Source organism: Nuphar pumila, chromosome 6 (assembly GCF_984573655.1).
Source record: "Nuphar pumila chromosome 6, dmNupPumi1.hap1.1, whole genome shotgun sequence".
Taxonomy (NCBI): domain Eukaryota; kingdom Viridiplantae; phylum Streptophyta; class Magnoliopsida; order Nymphaeales; family Nymphaeaceae; genus Nuphar; species Nuphar pumila.
Window position 1 is genome coordinate 105,253,615 of NC_143254.1, and position 24,929 is coordinate 105,278,543.

General features: G+C 37.7%; 2 protein-coding genes across 2 annotated transcripts; one reads left to right on the forward strand and one right to left on the reverse strand.

The window, feature by feature from the left end:
* Positions 1 to 7,140: 7,140 nt before the first annotated feature.
* On the reverse strand, positions 7,141 to 12,034 carry LOC149835536 (uncharacterized). The gene is made up of 2 exons (XM_090009610.1): positions 11,153 to 12,034; positions 7,141 to 7,353 (listed from the first exon to the last, which is right to left on the reverse strand). The coding sequence occupies exons 1-2, from the start codon at positions 12,032 to 12,034 to the stop codon at positions 7,141 to 7,143; spliced, it is 1,095 nt and encodes a 364-aa protein (XP_089865736.1).
* Positions 12,035 to 18,923: 6,889 nt separating this feature from the next.
* Positions 18,924 to 20,210, forward strand: LOC149835537 (uncharacterized). Its single transcript, XM_090009611.1, has 5 exons — positions 18,924 to 19,002; positions 19,079 to 19,208; positions 19,288 to 19,417; positions 19,502 to 19,685; positions 20,065 to 20,210. Exons 1-5 carry the CDS (start codon positions 18,924 to 18,926, stop codon positions 20,208 to 20,210), a joined length of 669 nt encoding a protein of 222 aa, XP_089865737.1.
* Positions 20,211 to 24,929: the final 4,719 nt, after the last annotated feature.

Sequence of the window (24,929 nt, forward strand, 5' to 3'; positions counted from 1 at the left end):
GTGTTCAAGCTCTGAAAAAACTGAGTCAGTCTCGAGTTCATGGTGAGTCCAAGTTAAACGAGCCAAGTTCAAGCTGGTTCGTTAATTAATAAAAAGTATATACACTTTTAAATTAAAAATAATAGAAATTGGGCTATAAAAAGCTATTAAGCCAAGCTCAATCTTGCTTATTTATGTATATAAAATAAGCATACTATTTCAAAGGTGTAAGAAATAAGATTTGAACTCTTAAACTTATTTGCAAACCAAACACTTCAACCATCAATGATATAACTATATCTAAAATATAATTATTAATTAATGAGCTTATGCAAGTTAAGGAAAGCCGAGCACGGACAACTTGATGCTGAGCTTTGTTTTGATATATATATTTGAAAGGAAAACTGGGTTATACAATTATATCATTGAGTTTTGAACCTGCAACGTTCCAACACAAAGTGACGTGCCTATCAGACAAGCAGAAACCCAGTTGGTAGCTTTTTTTTTTATACTTACACGGACCTAGCCGTGCTGGCACATCTTGATTCCCAGCACTGCTAATATATAACATGCCTTTGAATCAGTACTCTCCACTTTTCCCATCAATGATTGCCAAAAAGTTAAGAAACACAGAATGAGTAAGCATTATGGCACATGGCATGTCCCTCTTCCTTAATAATGTGAATAGTGCATGATGATGGTGATGTTGTTGATGATGATGAGGACGAACTGGCCAAATCTTCCGTTGACTCCATGGATGTCCCTGACTTTTGCAGTGTCAAAATGTGCAACGAATCACTTTGCACACTCTTATTGTTTCCATGAGTAACGAGTATGCAACTATGCATATAGTGTTTAATCTCGAAATAGAAATGTCTAAAAAAATTTATTGGAACAAAGATACTCTAGTAGTAGTCAGGTCTCTCTCTCTCTCTCTCTCTCTCTCTCTATATATATATATATATATATATATATATATATATATATATATATATATATATATATATATATATATATATATATATATATATATATATGGGTACCACCTGGCACGTGACACAAATTTGAACAGCGAGTTTGGAAATTTTTTGAAAATTAGGAAGCGAGGATGAGAATTAAAAGCATGTATTAAGAAAAATACTCTTCAATATTTTAATATATAAGTATTATTTATATTAAAAGTTATACCTTTTTTATCCAATCGTATAAAAAAGGACACGACACGAAGCCAAAATGACGTTTTCCTGCAACGTAGCACGCACAAACTCTCTCTCTCTCTCTTAGTTATGGTAAAAAGAGATGTGACTACGAAATTGAGTGAAAGAGTGGATAATTAGTCCAAGAATGCCAAAGGACAAAGAAACCATTTGGATTCCAGTGAATTTTCAGCCATAACAGAAAGGAGGACCCTTCCACTAATTTGAGAAAGGGACAATGAGATGTGCATGTCTCTTTATGAGACTGACAAAAATAAAGATATGCATGTCTTTCTTCATCCCACCTTAACCTCTACCTAATCAGCTATTTTTGTCACCTTGCAAACTTATTTTAATGACTAGAAAAGGAATTTTACATTTGAAAAATATCTAGGTCTTCTGGCTAACTGAGCATGAAAATTACCTTAAAACCCTCCAAAAATAGAGGTCGTTGGCCGATGATGATGTTTATGACAAGTATGCAATGAAGATAAAATATCTTTAAATACTTAATATATATTCATATTGTTTGATGTGAGACATCAAAAATGGGATTTGATCAAACATAAATAAATGAATGTATATGACAAGGATGGTGACTATGGTCATCAAAATGATAGCATCCAGTAGTGATTAAAAGCTAAGGAAGATAATCGTGACATGAATTGCCATCAACATCACGGTCTTAGAAAAGATTCTAATGTGCCGGCTCCACTTTGGCATCGAGCAAATATAATATGGGCCAAAAGGTATTTGAGTCTGGTGGAATGATTGCTTTCCAGGGGTTATAGATAACTGAAGCCTCTTCGGAAGGTTCGAAGTCATCCTCTCTCTCTCTCTCTCTCTCTCTCTATATATATATATATATATATATACTAAAGAAGTATCATCAGACCCCCTTTGGTCGGTCGAAATCAAATGTGCGCTAGTTGAGCGCATCTTTATTTTCGCTTTTGGACCCTTCGGTGGTCGTGGACCGTCGCTAAAAGTGCTAAAATGCAAAAAAAAGAACATTGTCTTTGATTGCATGTGCAATCAATGGGGGCACTTTGCTCGACGTATCATCATTGTTGTAAAATAGAACGATTTAAAAAATGCCTTGCAATTTGCAAAAATCCTTCTCATGTCTAAAATTTTGATTCTCAAATTCTTTAAGATATTTTTACCCTTCGCACAAACGAACTTGCTAATGTTCACGTGATAGAGACCTACATTGTCCGAAAGTCACATCTCAATGAAAAAGAAATTCACACTCATAAAGTACTTGCAAACATGCTAACCTGAATCCCAACACCAGATATTTGCATATAAAATGCATGGACCTTCTAATATTCGCAAGCCCAATGCGAACCTTCTATAATTTAAAAGTTTGAGCTTGACAGGTTCACTCCATACATTTGCAGCAATCCTGACATTTACGTAGATATCTTATGAACCTCCACTAACTAAAAACTTGCTTAAAGTTAGGATGTATGTCTGCAAATATATAATAAACCTTCACAATTGTCTATTGTAAATGTTTTTACCTTCACGTGTTTCTAATTCATGCTTGGCAAGTTCATGTCACACATTTACAGATGTCACGACCTTCGTGCAGATACCATGCAAACCGCTTTTAACTAAAAACTTACATACAGTTTGGACGTACGCAAGTCTACAAATATGTGTTTGACATTCACAAACATGTGTTGTGAATGTCCTTATATTCACATATTTTCTAATTGCAAGTTTGCATCATATATTTATGAATGTCACAACCTTCACACAGATTTCATGCGAACCTCCTCTAATTAAAACTTGCATAAAGTATGAACGTACGTCTATAAAAGTTAGACATTCGCAAATGTCCTTACCTTCACATGTTTTTTGTTTCTGATCGCACCATACATTTATGGACATCTTCCTGACATTTGCATAGATGACTCACAAACATCCTCCGTGCATGTGAAACTTCTGACCTCAATTGCAGACATATTGAATTTTTGCATAATCAACATGAGATTCGCAAATATTTTATATGGTTTTTGTGAATCTCCTGAATCTTGTGGTAACGTTTGTAAACCTTTGTATATGCATTAAATGTGACTCTCCACATGTATAAAAGCTTTATTTCCCATTTAAGGATCATTTTTGCATAACATTAAAGTTTCTTAGCAAGGATTTTATGGTCCCCAACCTTTATTCCTTGACAAGTTTTTCGGTGAGGTGGGGTTGATCTTGTCTGATCTCCAAATCGTGGTAGCACATCATTAGCGGCAAGATTTTTTGGTAAGCACAAGTTTTTTTTTTCTTTTAACGATTGAATGAGTTATTTCTAAAACAATTGTATGAAACTATTATTTTGTGAAATAGTGGCATGAATCAATTATTTTGAAACAATGGTATGAATTAGTTATTTTTGTATATTAATAGTTTAATATTTTTGTTTAATTTAATTTTATGTGAGTCTCCTTTGCTTACTTTTTTTCCTTAATTGTGTATGCCTCTATCTTCGAATTTGGTTATTTATCTTGTATTATAAAGATGATGAGGGAACAATTGCATGATTCTCAAATTGTTTTTGCATTTTAATAGCTTATTCTACTTGTTTACCACTATCCTCAAATTTGGTTGTGTAAAAAATTGTTCATCTTGTATTATCAATATGACGAGTGAAAAAAGTGTCATAGAGGCACCAACACCTACTAGTTCATCACGAAAATAGGTATGATATGTACATGTTATAAGTAGGTTAATTAAAATTGCTCTCTACCATAAACCTTGTGCAATATACAAAAGTTGCTTTCTTTTAAATACTATTTTTTTAAGAAATAATACCCACAGGTTGATGGTTCATACTATGATGTACGAGAGTAGCTTAATAAGTTTATAGATAGGAAACCTGCTATGTGGCCAAGAACATAGGTTTTCAATGTAATTTACAAGAAATACATCAGTAAGATGAAGCCAAGATTGAAAAAGGAGGCTTCTGTAAGAAAAATTCTTGCAAAAATAGGTTAATGTTTTGGTATCCACATTCATGTTTCTCATTTAGGCAACATTTAAAGAAGGAGAGGGGGATGTGAGTGTCAGTAGATAAGAAGTGTAAGAAGATAATGAATTTTTATTTCCTAACCATTGCTAACTTGCATGCCCAATTGGAGGAAGTATGAGATATAGCCACTTGTAGTGGCGATAATGAGATGGATAAAAAGAGGGCGAACATTGTGATAGTGGAAAGGGCGGAAGAGGACCCTCAGCAAAGAAACGAGGCCAAGGCTGAGGTAGAGGAGAGGGTAAAGAAGAAAGAAGATCCACCTCAAGTAAATAAAGAGGCCAATGTTGAGGTGGAGAGTGAGAGTATGAGTTGTAAGAGGACAAAGGAGAAACCTCAACAAAGGGAAGGTCAAAAGTGTGAGTGTAGGTGGTGAGAAGGCAAATGAGGATGACAATGATAAGAGGGTAGACAGGGGGGAAGATCATCCTATAGAGGAGAAACTACATGCTCCTATGAAAAGGTCATGGTGGATCACAAGGCCCAATGCTCGTAGATAAGTACTTTATAAATTTATTGATGTATATGCAATAATGGATCAATTATTTATTGATATATGTATTTATAACTAATAAACTAAAATAAATCACTTTTAAAGTTATATTCAATGATTAAATGATATGTGAGTGTCTCTGAAGCATGTTTATAAGATAATCAATAATATATTGCAATTCATTATCATGTATTCAATGATTGATGTGTATACAATAGTGAATCGATTATTTGTTGATGTATGAAGTTGTAACTAGTAAATTAAAATGAATAAATTTTAATAATATATTCAATGATTAAATTATGATATGTGAGTGTGTTTGAAGCATGTTTATAAGAAAACCATTTATATATTACAATTCATTATCATGTATTTAATTATTGATGCATATGTAACATTGGATCACTTATTTGTTAATGTGTGCAGTTGTAACTAATAAACTAAAATGAATCATTTTTAATGTTATATTCAATGATAAAATTGTGACATGTGACTGATTTCATGTAAAATTTATTATCATTACAGGATCCGCAACCAGAAATAGTTGATGAACAATTGTGTTTGACACATTGGTTCCATTGGTTCCATTGGTTCCAAGCACACGAATGATTTGTAGTACTATTGGACAAGAAAAAGGATTTACTTGATCAAATATACTTTCAACAATTCCTGAAGGTTGCACCATGAACTATTGGTTAAAGTCTTATAGATTTCATAATGTAGTTTTGGAATCTCACTACGAACACTTTTTAGTTCTTCAAATTTGAGTTAACCATCAGTTTGAAAGACATGACATGCATAATAGGATTAAAGTGTCACGAGGAGCCAGTAAATGCACCAAGCTTTGAAAACTTCAAGTATCAATTTGAAGTTTTATTGAGGGCAATCGATTGTGAATTTGAAGGTAATAGACTGAAGCTGTCATGATTGAAAATGACATATGATAGCAGCAAAGCGATGAGATTGAAGGAAAAGTTGCCTTATGTGGGAGGGAAGAGAGCTCACAAACTAGACAAGCAATTGAGGGCATTTATACATTCAAACATGAAATTACATGTAAATAATAAGTTTTTTATATTATGTTTGAATGTATGGATGTATTGGTAAGATTTAACTGAGTGAATGTCTTCGTAAGGTTTGAATGAATGAATGAGATTTTATATAAATAACAAGTTTTATATACTATCTTTGAATGATCATTTTCGCATATCAGAGTGTGTGAACATCAGAACAATCGTGCAATAACTTAACCTTCAAATTGAGTGATGTTTGTATATATCAATGTGTGAATATTAAGACATTCATGCAATAACTTAACCTTCTAATTTAGTGATGTTCACATATCTTAGTGTGTGAATGTTAGGACATTCATGTTGTAACTTAACCTCCTAATTTAGTGATATTTACATATCTTAGTGTGTGAACGTCAAGACATTCACATAATAACTTAACTCTCAATTCAGTGATGTTCGTATATGTCATGATGTTCACATATCAAAGTGTGTGAATGTCAAGACACTTGCATAATAACTTAACCTCTCAATTCAGTGATGCTCTCATATGTCCAAATGTTTGCATATCAGAGTATGGGAACATCAGGACATTCACATAGTAACTTAATCTCTCAATTCAGTGATATTTATCTATCTCAATGTGCAAACATCAGAACATTCATGCAGTAACTTAATTTCTCAATTCAGTGATATTCGCATACTGAGGTATGTGAACATCACCGAATCGAGAGATTAAGTTACTGCGTGAATGCCTTAACATTCACACATTTTGATTTGCAAACATCATAACATATATGAATATCACCAAGGTGGAAGGTTAAGTTACTGCGTGAATGTTCTGATATTTGCACACTTTGATATGGAAACATCATTGAATTGGAAGGTTAATCAATTGCATGAATGCCATAATGTTCACACACTTTGATATGCAAACATTTTTCGAATTGGGAGGTTAAGTTACTGTATGAATATTTTGATATTCATGCACTCTGATATGTGAACATCATATTCAAACATAGTATAAAAAACTTATTATTTTACATAAAATCTTATTTTTTGTAAAAAAATATATATTTTAAAAAATGTCAATAATTTATTCCTTCAAATCCTCTTAATACATTCATTCATTCAAACATTGTCAATACATTCACTCGTTCAAACTTTGTCAATACATTCACTCATTCAAACCATGTCAATACATTCACTCATTCAAACCATGTCAATATATGCATACATACAAACACAACATAAAAAACATGTTATCTACATGTAATCTCATGCTTATATCAAAATACATTAAAAATCTTAACAACACATTTATACATATCAAATACAATATAAAAAATGTATGTTATTTACAAAACATTTCATGTTTTTTTATAAATTAAAGCACACAATAGTTCATTTCAAAATGTTAAAGATTTCTTAAAGAACAACTTCATCACAAGCCTCCGGCTCTACCAGACTAGTTGGAGTCATGTCATGGTTGCCTCCGACTTTTTTTTTTTGGCATCTGGAGTCTGTCATGGTTGCCTTTGCTTTATTTTTTGCCTTTGCTTGCATTACTTTTTTTTTCTTCTTCTTCTTCAGTTTCTCATAGTATCTGACCATCAACATCCTTACATATTTTATGTCCTCCTGCAAAGGTAATCAACAAATAATTAATTAGATTATATTTTAAACACCCAACAAAACCATATATGACAATGTACCTAGTAAAACTGAGTTCTATCTCTTTGCCCAAGTACTTCATGGACATTAGCACAAATATATCACAAGCATTCATGTAACAATTGCATTGTCAAAAACATGTACATGTACATATCAAGTTAACAATTATATATGGAAATATTACTCATTATTTTGTTGAAGAACCCCTTGCATAGGATAAACTTGACATTCAATGTAAATGTTGTAGCCAAATTGCTCTACAAAATAATATACCTAAAACCTAATATTAATCATACCTAATATGAAAGTAAATTAAAGACATTATTGAATAAGTTAATAAGTCATACTAGATCTACAATATTCTTGTCTTTATTTGCTGTGGTTCTAATGAAATTGTATAACCTAAACTCCTTGGTATTCATTTCTATTTTCCAAAGAACCTAGTGTTGATTGCCCCAATTGGGAGGAATTAAATTTGCAACATAAATCAGGTTGAAGATATAAGCATGCATTATATATAGTGCAAATGTAAGTATGGACTATAACAAAGAACCAATACACTATGATAGATACAACGTCACGTTCCGTAAAATGATACTGTAACGCCCCAACTTTTTATTGTAAAAATTTTGGAGTATTTTTTTTAATAGCGAAAGTGTGAAAACAAGAGTTGGGTGCATTACAGGGTAAAAACAGAGAAGTACTAAAAGCATACCATTCATTAATTATAGCATTAATGTCATTAATTATATCTCATAACAGAAATATAAATCTACTAATCAGAGTTCAAACATAAAATACTGAATTAAATGAGATCTCTTGGCTATTATCCTGAAACCATTGGATTTTACCATTGGGTCTCATGAATCGGGTCGGATTATCGGATCTTGCCAAGATTCGAATCCAAATACTAATTTTGACAGTTTGTTACCGGTTTCGTTCTAGAAACCTCAAGTCATCAAAATTGTACTGCATAGCATAAAATCTTACTATTTCACATAAATGCTCCACTTTTATTCATTTAGAATTTCATAAATTTTACAGGTTTTACATCCTTCCCCTCTAAAAAGAAATTTCATCCGCGAAATTTGTAATACATATCAATCAAACAATTAAGGGTACTTGTCCTTCATTGTTGCTTTCAGTTCCCATGTGCATTCTTCTAAGCCATGATGTCTCCATCTCACTTTGACTAATGGGATGATCTTGTTTCGCATCACCTGCTCACTACGATCTACGATTTCGATCGGTCTCTCTTCTATGGTCAGATCTTCTTACACACTGATGTCCTCAAACTGTATCACGTGTGATGGATCTTGAATGTATTTTCTCAACATCGATACGTGAAATACATTATGGATCTTGGCAAGTTGAGATGGTAGCTCAACTCGATAAGCAGTTTTGCCGATCCTCTCTAATATCGGGAAAGGTTCGATGTATCTAGGACTCAACTTCCCCTTCTTTCCGAATCTGAAAACGCTCTTGGTCGGCGATACCTTGACAAACATTGCATCTCCCACTTCGAAACTAAGCTCTCTATGTCGTTGATCCGCATAACTTTTATGTCGACTCTGCGCTGCTCTATGTCAATCTTGTATCTTCTGTATTTGTTGAGTGTAATGTTCAAATACCATTGGTGACTCAACTGTTCTTTCGCCAACTTCATCCCAATATACTGGTGACCTACACGGCCGCCCATACAGTGCTTCGAAGGGCGCCATGCCAATACTCGCATGGTAGCTATTATTGTAGGTGAATTCTGCTAGTACCACGTGAGTGTCCCATTCGCCTTTCCAATCCAGCATACAGGCACGAAGCATGTCCTCCAGTGTTCGTATGGTCCTTTCTGATTGTCCGTCAGTTTATGGATGAAAGGCAGTACTGAACTTCAACTTAGTTCCCAATGCCTTTTGTAACTACCCTCATAGTCGTGAGGTAAACTGAGGGTCTCTGTTGGATATGATAGAGATTGGCACCCCATGTAGTCGTATTATCTCTTGGATATATAGGTTGGTCAAGCTCTCAAGTGACTGATTCTTCCTCATTGGTAGAAAATGTGCTGACTTAATTTATCGGTCGACCACTACCCAAATAGAGTCATGGTTCTTTTGGGTTCATGGTAACCCCATCACGAAATCCATTGTGATATGCTCCCATTTCCATTGAGGAATTTTCATCAGCTGCATCGTTCCTCCTGGCCTTTGATGCTCAATCTTGATTTGTTGACATGTCAAACACTTCGCGACATATCTTGCAACATCGCACTTCATACCATTCCACCAGTACCTATATTGTAGATCTTTAAACATCTTGGTACTACCCAGATGAATGGTATACTTGCTCTTATATGCCTCTGCCAATAACTCTTCTCTGGTCTCTAGATCGCTCAGCACCCATAATTGATCCTTAAACCATGTACTTTCGTCCTCTTTACATTGGAAAGCGGTGTCTTCTTGCAATGCTAATGCCTCCATCTTCCCGTACTACGAATCTTCCTTTTTGCTTAATCATGATTCGCTCTCGCAGTTTTGATCATATTGTCAGGCTAGACAGCCTAAGTATGCCTTGATCGTCGGAGAAAGGTCTCCATTCTGTGAACTCAAAAATCATCTTCCATCCAAGACTTACCAAGCTAGACAAATTTCCCTCAGCCTTGCGACTAAGGGCATCAGCAACTACATTTGCTTTCCCGGGATGGTAAGAGATTGTAAACTCGTAGTCCTTGATGAACTCGATCCACTTTCTTTGTCGCATATTGAGTTCCTTCTGAGAAAACAGGCACTTCAAGCTCTTGTGATCAATGAAGACTTTGAATTGTTTCCCATATAGATAATGTCTCCAAACCTTCAAAGCAAAAACCACGGCTGCCAACTCCAGGTCGTGAGTGGGGTAATTCCTCTCATGAATCTTCAGTTGTCGTGATGCATATGCAATGACCTTGCCATGCAGCATCAGTACACACCTCAGCCCAGTACCAGAAGCATTTGTGTACACCACGAATCCTCCGCTTTCAGACGGTAAGGCAACACCGGAGATGTGGTAAGTTTAGCTTTAAGAGTTTGAAAACTTTCTTCACTCTTCTCATTCCATTCGAACTTTATCCCTTTTCGTAAAAGCTTTGTCATTGGCATAGCGATTCGAGAGAAGTCTTGAATGAATCACCTATAGTAACCAGCTAACCCTAGGAAGCTTCGAATTTCGCTGACATTCTTTGGTTGTGACCAATTCATCATAGCTTCAACCTTGGCAGGATCCACTGAGACTCCATCCTTCGAGATCACATGCCCAAAGAACATGATTTCCTCAAGCCAAAATTCGTATTTCGAGAACTTGACATATAACTAATGTGTACGGAGGGTTTTCAAAACAATTTTCAAATGTTTTTTGTGTTCCTTCGCATTTTTCGAGTATATCAGTATGTCATCAATAAAGATGATGACAAAAGAGTCCAAGTATGGCCTGAATACTCAATTCATCAGGTCCATGAACGCTGTTGGGGCATTAGTGAGTCCAAATGGCATCACCACAAACTCAAAATGCCTATATCTGGTTTGAAACGCTGATTTTGGGATATCTTCATCTTTTATTCTCAACTGGTGATAATCTGACCTCAAATCAATCTTAAAAAAGACTTTTGCTCTTTTCAGTTGATCAAATAGGTCCTCAATACGGGTAGAGGATATTTGTTCTTCACAGTTGCTTGGTTCAACATTCTATAGTCTATGCATAGTCTCATAGACTCGTCCTTCTTTTTCATAAACAAGACCGGTGCTCCCCATGGAGACGTGCTCGGTTGTACAAAATCATGCTCCATCAGCTCTTGCAACTGCTTCTTTAATTCTTCCAACTCTATTGGTGTCATCCGATAGGGTGCTCTTGATATTGGCTTCGTACCTGGCATCAGTTCTATCCCGAACTTGACTTCCCGCTGAGGAGGAAGTTCCTCTGAAAATACGTCGACAAAATCGCAGACAATTTCCAAATCCTCAAGTAGAGTTAGTTTTGTTTCACCTCCAATCATACTAACCAAGAAAGCCATGTCTCCCCGACGAAAATACTTCTGGGCCTTGAGGGTCGAAACAACCCTTTTTTTAATACCTGATCTTGCCAGACGAAATACAACCTCTGGCATACTTGGTCGAGATAGAATAACCTTTCCTTCTCTATAGAGGATCCTGACGTAATGTTTAAACAGCCAGTTCATGCCTAATATGATGTCATACTTGGTCATATTGAGTAATACTAAATTAGCAGGCAGGTTGTGTTTCCCTAATATGATCTCTACTTCTGGCATATAGTTCACAAAGATTTCATTGAGCCCTATGGGGTTGTATACTACTAATTCATGGTTCAGTGAATCTGTGGGATTACTAAGTTGTTTTGCAAAATTAACAGATATGAAGGAATGTGAAGCTCCACAATCAAATAAGACAAGGGCAGCTTGGCCCGAAACAAGCATGGCACCTTGCACAAGGTCCTCCTTCTCCAGTTGGTCAGGTGTAGTGGCATACACATGCCCCGCTACACGTTGTGGGGCCACCTGTGGCTGTGGTGACGGTGCACGGTGCTGCTGAGGCTGCTGTCTTCCAGTGTTATGCCGTGCATCATCGGCCTGCTTCTTTTGACACTCTTTGATATAATGTCCCATTTTTTTGCAATAGAGACACCCTCTTGTCTCACGGGGACATTGTTGTCCAGGGTGAAAGCGGTTGCACTTCTGACACCTTTGATTTTGTCCTGGCTTAGGTTTGGTGTCATTCTCGTGTCGTGGCTTCTTATTCTAAGGGTGGAATCGCCTTCCACCAAACTTCTTCTTGAATTCGGGTTTTTGAACCCCGATTTTGTTCTTCTGTGACTTTTCACTACAAGAAAATTGTTAATTAGCGACGGAAATTAGGGACGGATTTTTCCCGTCGCTACTTAGCGACAGATTAGCTAGAGATAGAATCTGTCGCTAATTAGCGAGGAAACAACTTTTATCGCTAATCTGTCGCTACTTAGCGACGGATTAGCGACTGCATGTTTTTGTCGCTACTTTTTATTACAAGAACACCATTTTAGCGACGGATTTAGAGAGGGAACTCTGTCGTCGCTAATCCGTAGCTAATTAGCGACGGAGTAGTGACAGAATATATTCCGTCGCTTTTTTGGTATTTTGGTTTCGCGACGGCTTAGCGACGGAAAAATTCCGTCGCTAAATGTCGCGTAAATCCCTAATCCCATCCCTCTTTCTCTTTTCCCTGTTTCGCTGTATTGCTCCCTCCCGCCGCCCGTCGGCTCTCGCCACCGTCCGGCCGCCGCCGCTCGCCAGCCGCCGCTCCCCGTCCACCGCTCGCCAGCTGCCGCTACCCGTCAACCTCCCGCCACCGTCCGGCGACGCGCAGGTAATATTCTTCTTCTTCTTCTTCTTCTTCTTCTTCTTCTTCTTCTTCTTCTTCTTCTTCTTCTTCTTCTAAACGCAGGGGGTACGCCCCTTCCCTGTCGGAAATGCAGGGGGTTTAACCCCCTGCCGTGCTTTCCGGCAGGGGGGGTCGACCCCCTGCGTTTCCGGCAGGGGGGGTCGACCCCCTGCCGGAAAGGCATGGGGGGTCGACCCCCTGCCGGAAACGCAGGGGGTCGACCCCCCTGCCGTAAAGGCATGGCAGGGGGGGTCGACCCCCTGCCGGAAAGGCATGGGGGGTCGACCCCCTGCCGGAAACGCAGGGGGTCGACCCCCCTGCCGTAAAGGCACGGCAGGGGGTCAACCCCCCATGCCGGAACTGCCTTTCCGGCAGGGGGTTTAACCCCCTTCCCTGCCGAAAAGGCAGGGGATTTAACCCCCTGCCGTGCTTTCCGGCAGGGGGGGGTCGACCCCCTGCGTTATGCTGCCTAAGTGACTTGTCAAAAAAAAAATCTGTTTTTGAATGCCTATGCTGCCTATATGAATCGTTTGAAAAATAAAATCTGTAGTAGGAATAAACATGCTGCTGATGTGTATTGCTTTTAAAAAAAACAATCTGTTATGAGATATATTATGTTGTCTATGTGAATTGGTTTCAAAAAAATCTGTTTTTTAATGCATATGCTGCCTATGTAAATCAGTTTGAAAAAAAAAATCTTTAGTAGGAATACTATGTTGCCTATGTGTTTGTTTGAAGAAAAAAAATTTGTTATGAGATACCTACGTTGCCTATGTGATCTGTTTTGAAAAGAATTTTCGTTATGGATACCTATGCTGCCCATGTGATCACTTTTTAAAAAAAAAAAAAGTTATTATGTGATCCCTATGTTGTCCATGTGATTAGCTTGAAAAAAAGTTTGTAATATGTGTATATAAGATGTCCATATGGTTTTAAGTGTAGTTTGCATATATGTTGTCCATATGGATTTTAAGTTGAAATTTTTTTTGTAATGTATATATACAAGTTGTCCATGTTGTTCAATTTGTTAGTTTGTTAATGTCTACTGGTAGTTAGTTTTACTTCAATTTGTTTTCTTGAAATCTGGTTAGTTAGAGTATTTCAATCTATTAGTCTTTTATAATTATATTTTTCTTAGATAGATTGGTATTTAATGTTCTCACAATCAGTTAGTTAGATTAGAGCTATTTGAATTCTTTATGATAGTGGTGGTTAAACGGAGTTCACATCTTTTCTAGTAAACTAATTGATTGATTTACTATTCCTTTGCTAAGTAGTTCAGATTAGAAATTGTCTATGACTTTATGTTAGTCGACTGGTTCAACATGTTATAGCTGGTTTGTTAAATTAGCATCTTCTAGTTAGATTTGGCTTAACATATATACTATTTTTCTTTTCTCTTCTTTCAATTAGTTAGAGTTGTTTTAATTTGTTTTAATTTTTTTAGTTAGTGTTTCATCTTGTTTCATGATTAGTTAGTTTGTTACTTAATTTGTTTTGTTTTTGTACAGATTTTTCAACGGAACCAACTCGTGCTCGGCCACCTGTGGTAAGTAAATGACAAAAACAATGCAAATCGGGTAAATACCCGTGGTGAGTAAGTGATGCAAACGTATCACATGTTATTTAATTTATTGAATGCAGCACTTTATTGTTCACACACTCACTTAGTTGTTGATATCTAGGACTGCTTTGTTGGAGTTCGGAGATCATGCTGAGCATGATTTTAATGTAGAAATATGGAAGTGTTCTTATTTTTGGAGTACGGAGTCCATGCTAAGCATGGTAGTAGTTAGTGAGATATTGAAGTGTGTTTGCTGCAGGTACGTGTTTGCCATTTATTTGATATGAATGATTATGATGTATTGCAATGTTTGATGTAATTGTATTCATGCTTGCATGTAGTTACTTTCAATTTGATTTTGACTTCCATGTGAAATTTTATAATAAAAGCATGCTTCAAATGATTGTATCATGTCATTAATAGTTTGCACATGAAAATATTAAGTTATCAATGCATGCATCAAAATTCTTGTTATTGTTTGACATAGTATATTGCATGATAAATTTGATATTTTCTTCATCGTAGCATTCTGATTGTTTTTTTCTTAATTCGTTAGGATACTATTCGTAACATCATACGACAGAATGACTGCAAACCGTGAATGAATGTACCGTAGGATAGTGGACAATGAGTTATCGCATGAATATATGGATGGTGTCGATAGTTTTATTGAATTTGCAACGGCGAGTGTCAGTACGGTAGATCCCACAGGTCAGATTAGGTGTCCCTGCAAGATTTGTAAGAATAATCGATTTGTAGAACCTCATGGCGTTAGACATCACCTATACAGGAAGGGTTTTGTGAGTGATTATCAGAACTGGACGTTTCATGGAGAAGAATTTAGAAACGATTTTGATGCACGGGTGAATGTGGTGCACGATAATCCATATACGAATTTGATATTTGATGCTGCAGGAACAGAACTGGGTTCTGCTATGAGTTCCAGTGATGTAAGAACTGCCGTAGATGAAGAATCACCAAACGATGCAGCTAGTAGATTTTATGATTTACTTAAAGATGCTGATGAGCCACTTTGGAACGGTTGTGAGAGTCACACTATCTTGTCTGCAGTTCTTCAACTAATGAATTTGAAGTCCGAGTATAATTTGAGTCAATCATGTTTTGACCGTTTGTGCATGATTGTGAAGAGTATGTTGCCTAAAGATGAGAAATTACCACAAAATTTCTATCGTGCGAAAGTTATGGTCAACGCTCTAGGTATGGGTTACAAAAAGATTGATGCTTGTCCAAATCACTGCATGTTGTATTTCAAGAAGCAGGAAAATGACATATCATGCCCGTCATGTGGGCATCCTCGGTTCAAGCCAAAGACAAGAGGCAATGGTAGCACGAGATCAAAGGAAGTTTCATACAAGTCGCTCCGCTACTTTCCTATCACTCCTAGATTGCAGCGATTGTATATGTCTTCAAAGACAGCTAAACACATGAGATGACATGCAAATAAAGTTCGACACGATGAAAACAAGATCACGCATCCTGTTGACGCTGAAGCTTGGAAGCACTTTGATCGTACTCATCAGAACTTCGCAATGGAAGTGCAAAATGTTAGACTCGGTCTATGTACAGATGGATTTAATCCATTTGGGGGTAGATCAACTCCATACTCATGCTGACCAGTATTTGTAACTCCATACAACCTTCCACCAAGCTTGTGTATGAAACGTCCAAATCTTTTCTTGTCTCTGTTGATCCCTGGTCCGACCTCACCTGGCCAAAATCTTGATGTATATCTAAGGCCATTGATTGATGAATTAAAAGTACTGTGGGATGACGGTGTTACCACGTATGATGCCCACAAAAAACAAAATTTCAACATGAAGGCCGTTGTTCTATGGACAATCAGTGACTTCCCTGCATATGGTATGTTATCTGGTTGGAGCACACATGGGAGGTTGGCTTGTCTGTACTGCATGGAGGATTCCAAAGCTTTTAGATTGAGGCATGGAAGGAAGCCTTGCTGGTTTGATTGCCATCGCCGATTTCTACCCAGCGATCATCCGTTCCGACGTCAAAAGAATGCATTTACAGCAGGCACAACTGAAATGGAAGGTCCATCCTCAAGATTGTCTGGCATAGAGATTTTAAGAAGATTGCGATACTTTCCAGATGTATTAACAGATGCCCGCAGTCCTACACCCTTCCGTGGATTTGGGAAGGAACACAATTGGACGAAAAAATCTATTTTTTGGGAACTACCATATTGGCCGACCCTATTGATACGACATAATTTGGATGTGATGCATGTAGAGAAAAATGTGTTTGATAATGTGTTCAATACAGTAATGAATATTAAACGAAAAACGAAGGATAATCCGAAGGCCCGTATGGATTTAAAATTAATATGTAAAAGACCAGAATTGGAACTCAAAGAGTATAATGGCAAAGTACTGAAACCAAAGGCGAAGTACGTGCTCGGATCTGATCAAATAAAACATGTATGTCAATGGTTGAGACAACTGAGATTTCCAGATGGATATGTCTCTAACATTGCTCGGGCTGTGAAGATTGACGATGGACAGTTATATGGGTTGAAGAGCCATGATTGTCATATCTTTATGCAACGATTGATACCCCTAGCATTCCATGATATGTTAGACAAACCTATATGGGGGGTATTGTCTGAGTTGAGCGGATTTTTCAGAACATTGTGCGCATCGGAGGTCATTGTATCAGATGTAAAGAATCTCGAGGACTCTGTCATCACCACTGTTTGTCTGTTAGAAAAGATATTTACGCCAGCATTTTTCGATGTTATGGAACATTTGATCATACATTTGCCATATGAACTAAGGGTTGGTGGCCCTGTGCAATATCGATGGATGTACCCATTTGAAAGGTATATGTTTTTTTATATTTGTCTCTTTAATGACAGATATTTAAAATTTGAAATGTATATTCTTGTCAGATGCATGTTCGACCTAAAAAAAAAGGTTCGTAATAAAGCAAGAGTAGAAGGCTCTATTTGTGAGGCGTACACTTTAGAAGAGATTTCAAATTTCTCATCTATGTACTTCGAACCTCATATTTCAACACGTTACACATGCCCGCCCCGTAACGATGATGGAGAACAAGTAACTGTAGCTGACAAGCTGTCGATATTTCAACCACTTGGGCATGCATTTGGTAGTTGCCGATCAAGGCTATTGACAGATTGAGAGCAAGATGCAGCACACATCTATATTCTTTTTAATTGCTCAGCGATCGACCCATACATCGAGTAAGTATATGTATATGCAACTCAATTATAAATCCTTTTATGTTCTATATGTGGATACATGACTCGGTAATATAAGTATTTGTGGTTTGCAGACGATTTGATCTAGAGTTGCGAAACGAAGTTTCACATCTCACTGATGCAGAAGTACAAAAAAAACGTGAAACTAAGTTTGTGGAGTGGTTGAAACAGTTGGTAAAGAAGCTAACATAAATTTTGTACTTATAAACAACACTAAGTTACTTAATTGATCGTGATCACAATCATTGTTTATGTTTGTGCGTAGGTTCGCAATGGTGATGTTAAAGATCAAGGAATATGTGATTTAGAAAATGGTCCGACCAAAGTTGTGCAATGCTACAACGGGTATATCGTAAATGGTTATCGATTCCATACAAAAGACTACGGTATAAACAAATCAACGATAAATAGTGGCGTGTGTGTCAAGGGTAGCAGCTACGGTGAAAATGAACATGATTACTACGGTGTTATAGAGGAAATAATGGAGTTGACTTACTTAGGCATGAATAACAGGGTTACGGTATTCAAGTGTCATTGGTTTGATCCAACTGCAACAAGACTCGACAAATCTTCAGGCATTGTGGAGGTGAATCATAAATCCAGGTTTGGAACATATGAACCATTCATATTAGCCTCGCAAGCTCAACAAGTTTATTATACTTCATATCCGAATATAAAAAAGTCAGATAGAAATGAATGGTGGGCAGTTTGCAAGGTGAAATCCAAACTATACCCCGAGTATGATCTGTTACAGGAAGATGAGTTAGCTGAAGACAGTGATTACTATCAATCAGATGATGTCTGTGACTTTGCTTATGGTCACGATGTTGCGCATGATATGCATGTCATATCTCCATTGGCTGATGAAACATTCATAGAGGAATGTGATCCAAATGATGTACCAAGTGGATGGGCAAACAATGAAGAAGAAGAAAGTCAAACTAGTGACGAGAAAGAATTCTCAAGCTAGTGAGCAAAATCTTATACTACAAATCTCTATTTAAATGCATTGTAATACTTGATGTGAGTTGTATTGCAATACTTGGTGTGAATGATTAAAAATTTTATTTCAATGTATTGTAATACTTGATACGAATGATTCGAATGCATTGTAATACTTGATGTGAATGATTTCAATTATCTGAATGTATTATAATTTATGCAATTAACGAATGATTTGAATTAGTGCAATACTTGATGTCAATGATTTGAATTATTTGAATGCATTGCAATGCTTGATGTGAATGACTTGAATGCATTGTAATACTTGATGTGAATTATTTGAATGTATTGTATGACATATGTTATTTGTTAGAATATGGTTCGTGGAGGTTATAGTGGTCGCTCATCCAGTAGTAGCCAGGCTCAACCTTCATCTTCACGGGCTCCTGTGATAGGTATATCATATAACTAATTAGATGCTTGATTAGTTCAGATGCACATTCTGAGAATTTCTAATGTATTTTTTTACAGATGATGTTGCGCCTGTACACGACCCACCTACACCAGTTGATCGCACAAGTCAACAGCCAACACAGGAAACAGGGTCTTCTCAGGCTGGCACAAGAAGACTCATTCGAATAGTGTATATCGATAATCGACCGTAAGTATTTTGTTTTCAATTATTGCATATCTTTTAAATATTTTATATTGATATTTACTGTGTAACAATTCATGTGCAGCACGAGGTTTGAGCCACAAGAAGTAGTACGGGAGATTAGGAATTCACTTCTTCAACATCTACCAGGACCAGTTGCTCAATGGAAAGAGTACCCAAAGGAGGTGTTAGACAGATTGTGGTCCTCATTCATGGTATACAGTTGTTCCTCATAGTTAATGTGTTTCATATTTAATTTATTTAAGCAATGTCTACTAACTTTCTGAAAATATTTGTAGGCTTCGAATCGCTTTGCAACTACGGTGGAAGAAAATGATGCAAGGAAGGTGTGGCAGAAGGTGGTTGCCAATCGATTTGCAGACATGCTGCACACTATGAAGACTGCAGCAAAAAAAGCATATGGCGTAGTAGATGATCCATCTGCTGTATCGAATCGCTTCTGCAAGGAAGGTGTGGCAGAAGGTGGTCGCCGTTTAGTACCGGCGGATTGGCGACGGAATATAGCGCTCGTTATTCCGTCGCAATTAGCGACGGACTTGGCGACGGAATTATTCCGTCGCCAGTTAGCGTCGAAATATTCGCGACGTAAGCATACTGTCGCCGCGTTGTCGCTAATCCGTCGCTAACATGGTTAGCGACGGATTAGCGACGGAATGTGGTTGTCGCTAATCTACTGCTTTGTTGTAGTGTTTGTCCCTCCTTCCAGTCATCATCAAGGAGAGTTTCCACCTGTGTGTCCAGGACGGACAGAAACAATCCATTAAATTTAATGGTTAACGGTACCTTATAAAATTTTATGCAACTTATACTACGAAAAGAAAATGATCTTTTACCTGAATAGCCTCCTCAAGGTTCTTGGGCCCTCGAGTGTATAGACGGTTCTTCAGGCCCGTCTTCAAGCCTCGAGCAAACTTCATGGCTCGATCCTTGTCTGATGTGAACACGTTCGGACAATATCATTCCAAACTGTGGAACTTAGTGATATAATCGGCGAGGGGCATCTCGCCTTGTTGCAGATCCAAGAATTCTTGCATCTTCTTTGCCCACTCGTACTTTGAAAAGTAGGCAGCGTTGAAGACCTCTACAAACTCCGTCCAAGATACAGGACCATCCTAGAACTTGACTGCCCTGGTGGTTTTCCACCATTTTTTGATGTGGTCCTTAAGACGATATGTCCCAAAGTCTACCCGACGCTTCTCAGGTACCTCCAGTACACGAAAGATACGTTCAATCTCCCGTATCCAACTCTCAGCGGCCTTTGGATCCGTCTTTCCAGAGAAAGCAGGAGGATCCATGTCCATGAATTTCTTGTAGGACATAGTCCCACCGTTTGTACTCTTCTCATGGGCCACCTGGTGTAGATTGTCGCCCATCTGCTGCATCGTCGTAGCTTGTTGGCCTACTACCTCAGCCAGGTTATGTAGTGTCTCCATAATGTCATTGCAGCGGTTTGCCCCCAAGCCATCTATTTGAGCAATTAAAATCCATTATAACCTTAGCTATAATTTTGTGAAAGGATCGTATATACTTATGTGGTTTTTATCTCTATATTACAAAAACAGCATTCTTACATACTTACAGAGTCATCGCGGTCGTTGGAAGAGCCAAGATCTCATGTTTTTCAGTCCCGCTCTGATACCAAAGTTGTAATGTCTAAACTTTTTATTGTAAAAATTTTGGAGTAAATTTTTTTTTTTAATAGCAAAAGTGTGAAAACAAGAGTTGGGTGGATTACAGGGTAAAAACAGAGAAGTACTAAAAGCATATCATTCATTAATTAAAGCATTAATGTCATTAATTACATCTTATAACAGAAATGTAAATCTACTAATCAGAGTTCAAACATAAAATACTGAATTAAATGAGATCTCTTGGCTATTATCCCAAAACCATTGGATTTTACCATTGGGTCCCGTGAACCGGGTCAGATTATCGAATCTTGCCAATATCCGGATCCAAATACCAATTTTGAGGGTTTGTTACCGGTTTCGTTCTAGAAACCTCAAGTCATCAAAATTGTACTACATAGCATAAAATCTTACTATTTCACATAAATGCTCCACTTTTATTCATTTAGAATTTCATAAATTTCACAGGTTTTACAGATACCGCTGATTATAGTTCTCCAAGAAAGCACGAACCTCAAATCGCCCATCGAGTTTGACAATCATTTACTGTGAACAATAATGTTAAGTAGTTAGTTCCTATGAGTTGGGAGAAAAATAGGACTATTGCTTTCAGGACTCACCGAAAACCATAAGTTAAGGTAAATGATCTTTACTAATTTATTTTCTGTTTATTGGTCCTGTATATTGATGCATTCAAATTTGGTTATGAATATTTATAGATGTTACATAATCAACATTTTTGGTACATTCATGTTAGATTTAAATCAATATATATATATATAAAGAAACATGAAAACCTAACACTTACATCACTGGTCAATAATGTTCCTATGCCAAAGTCATATTCGTGCTCCACTTCCTCTAGCTATTGATTTGACTGATTTTTATTCACTTATTTTCATGCTTAATTGTAATTAAATATAAACACTATATGTACTGTAAATAAATATATGAATACACAACGTATTTTCTTATACATCTTACTACAATTGGTTGTGTTTCTACATGTAGTTATTTTATTGTAACCTTTTTTCTATCATGTTTTCTTTTAGGTGTTTTATTTATATCGCAAAAGACCTAAAATATACATAGAAGATATATGAGCATTAAATTCATCATCTCTCAATATTAGAGCAATTCATTAAAAAAACTTGAAAAATACATAAAAGAAATTCATTCAACAATTCTTAATAAATACACACATATTTAGCAACAAGTACTCAAACATAATATTATACGTGTGTCCGCCTCTCTGGTGGATGATTGAAATAAATGTGCTATATACAAAAGGCATGCAATTGGAAAATATGAGAATATATGATATGTAGTTATATACAAATCAACTTTGACTTATTTGCTGCAATAATTTTTGGGTAGTTTGCCCTCATACAAAAGGTATGTAATTGCGTGTTCACATGAAAATTCACTCACCTATCACCCATTACAAGTGTCCCATTATCATGTGTATATGTCAATCATGATAAGTTCATTCATTTTTCAATATTATCAAATATGATAATATGCAATCAAATAATAATCATGTGAACATACAAGTTCAGATCTATTACCGGATAAAAAAAAACTATATCCAAATCCATTGAATTTATACTAGTTCATTTCTGAAATTGGTTTCAAATGTTATCACCAAGTCCAACATGATTCATAGTAAAAATAGATCTCATGCAAGCTTAAATAGCTTTAAAAAAACCATGGATCACATAAGATTTATCTGTAGTCCAAATCTTTATCCGTAGGATACATACCCCATATCCAACATTATACTTTTTTTATCTATCTCTGGATTCATTCTAACATGGTCACATGCATTAAAAGATTTCAGGTTTATACTTCAAGCATATGCATGATGTGTGTTGCTTTTTCTTGCTTTGCACACAATATAAACTACGACTTTGGCAAAAAAAAGTAATACATATAGTTTTATTCACACACACATGTTTTGGGCATAAGTATATGGATATGTGTCATGTTGTGAAACATAAGAGAGGTGTGCAAGAATGTTTGTGCACACCAAGTGTTTGCTAAAATGCCTCAATGAGTTTGCAAAAACACAAACAAAAAAATACTTGGATGTTGTGATCCGAGTGATCAACACAATCTGACGACCCTAGTGTCCACAAGAAAAGGGATTGTCAACATAAATCTGATACCAACGTAGGAACATGATGGTTCCAAAATTGGGTATGGATGGAGTCGCTAAATCGAATGGGGCATGTGCCAAAAGGACTTAAACATTCATCTTCATGAAGACACGTGCTCTATTGGTTGAGCTATTTTAGCTCATCTTTAAGTATGGAATCTCTTTCAATCCTTCAAATGAGCTCACAGATTGCTCTCTGCATAATCTGTCGACATTCCCTGCCATGACCATAGTCTTATGTTGAGATCCATGAATGATTGAATTAATCCACTACTAACTTAGAGATAGTGTTCCATAAAACCCAATAACCCCCTCCATAACCCATATTCATTAGGTTACATGCAGCCCATAAAACATATTAAATTATCTTAATGAGCTCATCATTCTTGTGACTCTTGGGGTTTTATTTATGAGACCCTATGGCCATACTAGTTCTAACACTTCACTTGTAAGCTCATTGGTGTAAAAACATTGTCTCCTTTGCCCACTAGAAAATATACTCAGCTCGGCCTTACAACAAGGGATGTGTACCCATCTGTTTCAAACTTGTGACATCCTTTCAATTTGTTGGGTTCATGAGGAATCTCCGAGTGAGCAAGAAGTTTTATGATTTAAAAAAAGGGGAAAATGTAGATAATGTTTTAGGGCAGTTATAAGTGCCATTATTATGTGAGTTGGAAACACATCTTAGAATATTGGGCTTAGACAAATATGCCCAAAAAAGGCAGTTGCATTATGTGGTTGGCAACTTGTGTCAATGTTAACCAGAAGGATCACAATAGACTATCATGTGATTATTATCTGATTTTCAACATTTATTTTGACGAATCCACAAGCAGTGGTGGAGCCAGTGGTGGGCAATCGCCCACCCTAGAATTAGAAACCGAGTCAAAAAAAATTTGACACATGTCGGGCACGTGTCGAGGGTGCTCCCTTAAGTCAGACCCGGATCAGATCCAAGCCAGACCCAGACCCGGGCCCGACTCGGGCTCTCGATCATTCAAGAGCCTACATCTTTAAAAGACTCAAGCCAAAAGAGGTGAGGGGTAAAACCCTCGCCACTTTCCCTCTCTCCTCTGCTCCGCCCCTCCGTTCCCCATCTATCACCGGTGACCACATTCGCCAGTGCTCTGCCCCCGTGCTCTGCAGCCACCGATGACTGCATCGTCGGCCTCCCTTCGGTGAATCCACGGTGGCCCCCTTCGAGCTTCTCCCACTCTGCAGTAAGCTCCGGCGATGCGAGCTGTCGGTGTCAGACCTTCCTCCTCCTTCGTCATCTTTCTTTCGCTGGCGACCATCGCCAGCCGTCGGCCGTCGCAGGAAACCTCCTCACCCCCCTCTCTCTTGTTTTTCTAATCGATCGACAGGGGCTGAAGCCCTGCCTGTCACTCCGTTTTCCGGCAGGGACTGGCCTACCAGTGGGTGTGGTCGACAGGGGCTTTGGGAGCCCCTGCCTCTTGATGTTGTTCGATAGGGGGCTTCACTTCCCCCTGCCTTGTGTTGTTTCTCGACAGGGGGCTCTTCCCTCTGTCCCCTTGTTTCCCGACGGGGGGTGAGGCCCCCCCTTCCCTCTTATGTTTTTCGATAGGGGGCTTTGCCTCCTACCTTCTTGATGTTTTTTCAGCAAGGGGGCGAAGCCTCTCCTGCCCTCTTTTTGGTTCCCGGCAGAGTGTGACCCCCCCACCCCCTTCTGTTGTTTCCCAACAAGGGGGGGGGGGGGGGGGGGGGCTGCCTCTGCTGGTATTTCCAGCACGAGGCTTCACCCCCCTTGTCTCTGCGAGCCCTTCCCGACAGGGGGCTTTGCCCCCCTATCCCTCGATTGTCGGCAGGGGCTTTGCCCCCTATCTCTCGATTGTTGACAGGGGATCTGCTTCCCCTGCCTCCTCTGATTGTCGGCAGGGGGCTTCGCCCCCTTGCCTT